Source organism: Grammomys surdaster, unplaced genomic scaffold, assembly GCF_004785775.1.
Source record: "Grammomys surdaster isolate TR1022 unplaced genomic scaffold, NIH_TR_1.0 140, whole genome shotgun sequence".
Classification (NCBI taxonomy): Eukaryota; Metazoa; Chordata; class Mammalia; order Rodentia; family Muridae; genus Grammomys; species Grammomys surdaster.
In genome coordinates this window covers 2,750,715-2,758,574 of record NW_021604598.1, presented here as the reverse complement: position 1 = coordinate 2,758,574, position 7,860 = coordinate 2,750,715, and the positions used below count along the sequence as shown (strand labels likewise).

Sequence of the window (7,860 nt, the reverse complement as noted above, 5' to 3'; positions counted from 1 at the left end):
TGCCTCTCTGCCTCTCTGCCTCTCTGCCTCTCTGCCTCTCTGCCTCTGCCTCTGCGCTGGAATTAAAGACCTGCACGGAGATGCTGGCTGTGTTTTGCCTGCTTGTATGTGTCCATAAGAGGAGGGCATCAGATCCCCAGGGACTGACACAGCAGGTGACTGAGAGACACATGTGGGTGCAGGGAACCAAACCTCTGCAAGAGCAGTGTGTGCTCTATATCACTGAGCCACCTCTCTAGCCCACAGCCCTCTTCTTACATGTAATTTGATAGGGTCTCACTGAATCACCCGGGCTGGCCTGAACTGTCCCAACAGACCCTAAACATGAGGCCCTGTGATACCAGGGGATGAGAGTCTCACTTGGTGGTCACAGTGGCTAGGATCGCAGAGAGGCCTTCTGTGGGTGAAAACCTGCTCCACTGTTCCCCACATCAGATCCCAATGAAAAAGAAACAGTCCATGGTTTTACGATGTTTATTGTCATGGCGGAAAGTAAATGAAAAATCTGTACAACAGTTTTTTTAGGGCGGGCCTAAGATTAAATACCTTTTGCAGGAAGGAGGGCCTGGGAAGGAATGCTTAATTGGCTACGCCCCTCTGGCCTTTAGGTGCCTCATTAATATGGAGATCTGTCTTGAGGCTGTGGTCAAGCCTTCTGCCTGTGGAGGGGGATAGGAAGCATTGCCCTATGTGACTAAAGGACACAAATCTATGGAGGGCTGCGGCCTCGTGTCAGGAGCCTAGAGTCTGGGAGCGAGGTGACATGCCTGCTGTTCCTTGCAGGGGACCCTGCAGGGTCTCTGTTGGTTTCTAGCTGGTGCTCGACCAGAAACGAGGCTGCCTTTCATGGTTCTACATGTTCCTTCTGTCTACATAGGTGACACATGCCTATAATCCCAGAACTTAGGAGACAGAGGCAGTAATACAGGGATCAGTGTCATCTTCAGCCATAGCAGGTTCTGGGCCAGCCTGGGCTAAGTGAAACCTGCCTATTAAATAATAATAACAATAATAATGAAGAAACCCCTGCACTCACTGGCACACTCTCCCAGGGCCCTGCTGGCTCTGGACTTACTGGACATGTCTTATAAATGGAGTTACAAGCCGGGCGGTGGTGGCGCACGCCTTTAATCCCAGCACTTGGGAGGCAGAGGCAGGTGGATTTCTGAGTTTGAGGCCAGCCTGGTCTACAGAGTGAGTTCCAGGACAGCCAGGGCTACACAGAGAAACCCGGTCTCGGAAAAAAACTAACTAACTAAATAAATAAATGGAGTTATAGTCCCTCTAAATGTGAATCAAAGTGCTCAAGAAGACAAAAGGGTCACAGATTCCCATTCATTTTGGGGACTCTACAGTGAGGCACTAATACCCAAAATAAACACACACACAGAATCAGTGGTTGTGTGTGTGTGTGTCTGGCTTTCCACTCAAAGTTTTTACAAGTTAGAGTACCCATCAGTGTTCTGAATAGCGTTTCTTTACATGGCTGGGTAGTATCCTGCTGTATGACTTGACGTGGTTTGCTTTGTCTATTCATCCTCTGGTAATCATCAGTTTTTAACTCTTTATTTGGGTGGAACTAGTACAGAGGAATGTATCCAGATCTTAGTTGGGTATGCTTTTGTTTCTGTTTTACTTAGCTCTGATAAGTGTTTTACATAATTATCCACCTATGAGTTGGGAGCTCATAGTAGGTAGATAGATCCAGGATATCCCTTCTGGATAGAACCAGGCTAGCCCTTCTGAAGAAAACCAGTTTATACTGAGGGAAGAGAAGGAGCCAAGGGAAGGTGGGGCCAACATGTGCACCCACTCAATATCAGAGCACTCGGGAGCCATGGGATGTCCGAAAGCAGGGGTATGATGCCACCAGGCCTCTATACTACAGCCGTATTCTGTCGTCTCAGGCAGGACAGACAGCCCTGATGCTGGCTGTCAGCCACGGGCGGGTGGACGTGGTGAAGGCGTTGTTGGCCTGTGAGGTGGACGTGAACATTCAGGATGAGGATGGCTCCACGGCCCTGATGTGTGCGTGTGAGCACGGGCACAAGGAGATCACCGGGCTCCTGCTGGCTGTGCCTAGCTGTGACATCTCACTGACCGACCGCGTGAGTCCCCACCCCATGCTCCCCAGGGAAGGCGGGCTGCACACAGGGCATCACTAGAGCTGTGCGTACTTTACAGGATGGGAGCACAGCATTGATGGTGGCCCTGGATGCTGGGCAGAGCGAGATCGCGTCTATGCTGTACTCACGCATGAACATCAAGTGCTCGGTGAGTCCAGATCCCCCAACAAGGGGGTGGGACTCAAAGGAGCTTTGGGGTTGGATGACTAGGCAGGGTCCACTCCAGCCAGGACTAAAGTTTAAGGCCAGCCTGGGCAACGAAGTAAGACTTATCTCAAAAGGAAAAGGGGGGCTGGAGCTCAGGGTAGACCCCTACCTCGAATCCTCCAGTGAGAGAGGGCCAGGGTTATAACTTAGCAGCAGGAGCAGCGTCCTCTCTTGAACCCTCTGCATTAACATTTGATTGCCTAAAACATTATTTTTGGTTTTGTTTGCTTTTCAAGGTAAGTATATTTGACTATATTATGATCCACCTCCAGCTGGGTTATGGGTTTTGGCAAGTCAGGACTACATTGTGACAGCCTATCATGTTTGTGTTTACATATGGAGGGGGGAGTGGGACACTGCCTCAGTAAACTAAGTAGCTGGGATCACATGACAGACTTTCTCAAGCCCCTCCAGTCCTTTCTCTAGAACATCTACCCTTGCCCTTCCCCAGCTTGGATAGCCCTTCTTCTAGGCGCCCTCTTTGACCTGGTACAGGGGTCACCCTCTCTTGTCCTGGGGCTCTACTTTGATTCCTTCCCGAATGCCTTCTCCCTGCAAGGACAGGGTGACAGTCTGTCATTGTGTCTCGTTTTGTCGGAAGGCAGAGACTGCCCTCCTTCCCTCTGCATCCTTAGCAGATCTCCTCCTCAGAGGGATTTGCAAATATGCCAAGAAAGAATTCTGCCTCTCCTTACAGTTCGCTCCCATGTCAGACTATGAGAGTCCAGCTTCATCTTCAGCTGAGGAGTGAATACAGGGAGGAGCCAGTGAGTCCTCCAGGACCCATCAGCCACAAGCCACACTGCAAACCGTCCCTCCCTCTGTCCCAGCTCTCCAAGGCAAACCCCCTGCACTTCCCTGAGGGAGCTCTGACATCCACCAGACTCCAGCTCCAGGAGGCCTTTCCCAGCTCCCTGGGTTCAAAGCCACATTCAAAGCCAGAAAGCCAAACTACATTCTCCTCCCAGTCGGCGCCAGTAGATGTCTCCCGGGTGTGGGTTTCTTATGAAGAACACAGAGAACAATCAGCCGGCAATTATGGGAGGAGTGGGGGCAAGAGGGAAAATACTGTATTCTTGAGTCATTGTTCGGGCATGGGAGGGGTCAGAATTCAGTTGCTAAATTTGAATGTCACTGGAATGTTACAATGTCCTTTGTCCCCTCATCACTCCAGCAGGTCTCCACAAAGCTGGCTCAACACCCTTTGTCACCTCATTCCATTGTCTAGTGTACAATAGGGTTTTGTCCACTGCCCTCCACCTCCAGACAGTTTCTTTAGGGCCAGGGGTGTCTCTTGTGATTGTCTCTAGCCAGAAAGCAGTGGCTTTTTTCATTTGTCTTTTCCCCTTCTCTCTCTCTCTCTCTCTCTCTCTCTCTCTCTCTCTCTCTCTCTCTCTCTCTCTCTCTCTCTTTCTCTCTCTCTCTCACACACACACACACACACACACACACACATGCACACACACAGTCACAGACACACACACACTTGTCACCCAACAGCTGATGTTCTGGTGGGTCCTATGACTTGGAAATGTCCAACTTACAAGGAGAAGTTATGCAGACCTCCCTGTTCCTCACAAGGAGGGTTTGGGACCGGAGAATACTGCTAGAAAAACTTTCAGACCTACAGAGAAAAAACAAAAAAGGCCATTCCAGAGTGGCTCCCAGCATCACAGCCCAGAACCTCCCTCCTGGAAGGAGAGTAAACAGAGGATGTGATACTGACCAAGTACAGGCGCGCTCACTCGGAAGCCCATGTGTTCCTGATTAAGAGCTGGCTGGCCTCAGAACACTCCCAGAACTAGCTTAAAGTGACAGGCTTTGCTGAAATCCAAAGGGACAAATGAGTAGTTTTATGTTTGTGTGTTTGTTTTTAATGCCCTAGAGCTTCTGCTGGTGACAGGGTACAGACAGGCTGCACTTTTCTCTTACTGAGTTTCCTTTCTGTCCTCAGAATCTCAGTGTGTTTTTTTTGGGGGGGGGGATTTTGTTGGTTTTTTCTTTCTTTTCTTCATAAAGAAGAAAAACGAAACAGCTTCTAGATGTGCCTTGCAATCGGGGAGAACACATCCTTTCCAGTGTCCCTGTGTTATCCAGGTCACAGCTGGACCCACTGGGCCTTGGAGCCAAACCTCAGCAGGGCAGAGTTCTTCCCTTCTCTTCTAGACAAGTAGATCTCTTGGTTGGATGGAGCCTTACTCCGCTTGAGTTTTGTAGAAGGGGTTTGTCTAAGGCTAGAGGCTTGGTTGGCATGAGAAAATGAGACGGACAGATGGATGGATGGGTGGGTGGATGGATAGATGCATGGACGGATGAGTGGGTGGATGGGTGGGTGGATACATGAGTAGGTGGCTGGGTACTTGATGGATGGGTAGATGAGTCCATGGACGGATGAATGTGGGGTGGCTGGATGAGTAAGTGAGTGATAGATGAAAAGCTGGGTGGACTGGTGGATGGATGTTATGAAGGAGTCTTTGCACGTGTATAAAACAGAAGACCAGACTTCAGGGCAGCTGCTGGTGTCTCCTGATGCTCACGGCCTAGGGCGCATTTGAAAGGCTGAGCTCTGAGCTGAGCCCTGGGTTCCAGCCTTGTAGCCAGCAAGGGAGTTTAAGGTTCTGAATGCATCAGCTATGACCCCAAAGCACATGTTCCTCAGAAAAGCCCCGTCTGTTTCTGCCGCTGTTGCTTTCTGTGTCTCTGTGTGGGGGTCACCAGGGCCAAACACCACTCTGTCCTCTCCTTTCCTGTATACTCGACTTTTATTTCTACTTTGTGACCACGGTACGTCCATGAAGACAGTGTTACACGTAAATGAAGTGTTCTTTTCTTGTAATCATGTTTTAAAAAGTAAAAGGACTTAATAAAGCTACAAACAAAGCCAATGCCGTGTGTCTGTCTGTTCCCCTTCCTTTTAGGCAAGCCTTGAACTTCTGATCCTTCTACCTTCCCTTACCATCTGGTGTATTTGATGCTGCTGATGTAACCCAATGTGTTGTGCATGCTAGGCTCCACTAACTGAGCCGTGCCCCCAGCCTCTAACTGTGTTGTCTCCTGCCATACTTGGTGTGTTGCAGCTCTGGGGATTGAACCCAGGCCTTGTACACACCAGGCAAGTGCTGTGCCACTGAGCCATACCCTAGACCTTTTTTTTTTCTTCTGTTAGAAAGGTTGTTTATTGGAGGAAGGGAAAGGAGTGAGGAGGACCTGGGAAAAGAGGTAGAGGTGTCTAGTGGACAGTAGACAGGCAGGAAGACAGGCCAGAGCCACCTATCTTGTAGTATTTAAGCTTTTAAAAAATAGACCAGAGGAGCTGGAGAGATGGCTCAGCAGTTACGAGCACTGGCTGCTCTTCCAGAGCACCTGGTTTCAATTCCCAGCAACCACACGGTGGCTCACAACCACCTATAACTCTAGTTTCTGGAGATCTGATGCTCTCTTACGGCCTCTGCAGGCACCCTGCATGCATATGATGCATAGACAGACATACATGCAGAAGAAACACCTGTACAGAAAAAAATTAAATCTTCTGGGGGCAGTGGATGTGCACACCTTTAATACCAGCACTTCAGAGGCAGAGACAGGCAGATCTCTGAGCTTGACACCAGCATGGTCTACAGAATGAGTTTCAGGACAACCAGGGCTACACAGAGAAACCCTGCCTCAAAAAAACAGTAATAGCCAGGTGTGGTGGTGCATGCCTTTAATCCCAGCACTTGCACTTGGGAGGCAGAGGCTGGTGGATCTCTAAGTTCGAGACCAGCCTGGTTACAGAGAGAGTTACAGGACAGCCGAGACTACAAAGAGGAAGCCCTGTCTGGAAAGGAAGGAAAGAATGAAGGAAGGAGGGAAAGAAGGAAGGAGGGGAAAAGGATAATAACTAAAAAATAAATTAACTCCAAGGCCTGGAGAGTGCCCATTCAGTAAGGTGCTTGCTTCACAAGCCTGGGGCCCTGAGTTCCATTGCCAACACCAGGAGAGAGACAGGAGCATCCCCAAACCTCTAGAGCCAGCAGGTAGAGTCTAATTGGCAAGTTCCAGGCCAGTAAGAGATTCTGTCTGAAGGAAGGTGGACAGCTTTCCTAAGAATGACTCCTGATGTTGTCCTCTAGCCTACTGTTGCACACACATGTACACACCCACAGGTACAATGATAAAGACAAAACTAGCTCTGAGGTAGACACAGTGGCGTGCACATGTCCCAATACTGGAGGTAAAGTCAGGACTGTTTGAAATTCAAGGTCATCCCTCAGCTACCTTCTGAGTCCCAGGCATAGGGAACCCTGTCTCAACAAACAGAATAAACAAGGACAACAGAACTGTAAATAAATTCTGTGTTAGTGTTATCTCCAAAATATTTATGTAAAAATATTCCAATATTTGAAAAAAATCTGAAGTTCATAACACTCGTTTCCACGCAAGTCTTGCGGTTGCTATGGTGATGATGGTGTTTTGTTTTTGAGGCAAGGTCTCATGTAACCCACTTTGCCCCACACTCACTACAAAGCCAAGGATGACCTTGAACTCCTGGTCCTGCTTCCATCTCCCAAACGCTGGGATGATAGGCTCCTCGACAGGTTTACTTCCCGCTGAGGATGAAAGCCTGGCCTTGGACGAGCAAAGCAAGCACCCTGCTAGCTCACTGCCACCAGCCTCAGCCTGTATCTCTGGCTGCTTAACTCCTACTTTGTGCAGCAATTGCGTGCACAAGGGAACAGAGCCATGCACCTGTCAGGAAGCCTCTCGAGACCCAGCCTTCTTACAATAAGAACTTCCACCAGCTCCACAAGATTCTGGGAATGGAACTCGGGCCCTCGAAAAGAACAGCACGCCACATAGTCTTAACCACTGAGCCATCTCTCCAGCCCCACTCTGTTGATTCATTTATTTTGGTTACTCTACAGAGAGTCCCATGTAGTCTAGGCTAGCCTGGAACTGCTGACCCTCCTGCCTCAGACTCAAGCATCGGGATTACAGGCAAGTCTGCACCACCAGGTAAGGATCCCTGGTTCATGCTGATTATTGTTTTGGGTTTTTTTTTTATTTTGTTTTTTAAGACAGGGTTTCTCTATGTAACTCTGGCTGTCCTGGAATTCATTCTGTAGTCCAGAACTCAGTAGTCCTTGAACTCAAAGAGAGATCTCCCTGCCTCTACCTGCTGGGACCAAAGGCATGGGCCACTACTCTGGATGTTTTAATTTCTGATTTTTTTTTTTAATTTTGCGTGTGAATGTATTCCTTTAGGATATGATCTCTCACTGAACCTTGGAGCTAGGCTGGCAGCCAGCAAGAGCCAGTGAGACTCTTTCCTCTGTATCTACACTCTATATGGTGCTGGGGTGACAGGCTACACAGGCACTGGTGCAACCATGTCTGGTTCCCTCATACATCCTGGAGATTTGAACTCAGGTCCTTGTACTTGCACAATGCATCCTCACCCAGAGCCCTATTCATTTTTAGACAGTGTAAGGTGGCTGAAGACGGCCTCAAACTTTACCATGTCGTCCAGGGTGACCTTGAACTGCCC

At 49.1% G+C, this 7,860-nt stretch overlaps 1 protein-coding gene across 4 annotated transcripts in view; it reads left to right on the top strand.

Moving 5' to 3' along the window:
• Kank2 (KN motif and ankyrin repeat domains 2) overlaps nucleotides 1-5,218 on the top strand; it is a 29,063-nt gene extending 23,845 nt beyond the window's left edge. For all 4 annotated transcript variants that reach the window (XM_028763780.1, XM_028763783.1, XM_028763781.1 and 1 more), the window contains exons 10-12: nucleotides 1,908-2,108; nucleotides 2,185-2,274; nucleotides 3,031-5,218. In XM_028763780.1, the coding sequence (XP_028619613.1) occupies nucleotides 1,908-2,108; nucleotides 2,185-2,274; nucleotides 3,031-3,084 (345 nt within the window). In that variant the 3' untranslated portion in view covers nucleotides 3,085-5,218. The remainder of the gene's footprint in view (nucleotides 1-1,907; nucleotides 2,109-2,184; nucleotides 2,275-3,030) is intronic.
• The last annotated feature ends 2,642 nt before the right edge of the window (nucleotides 5,219-7,860 follow it).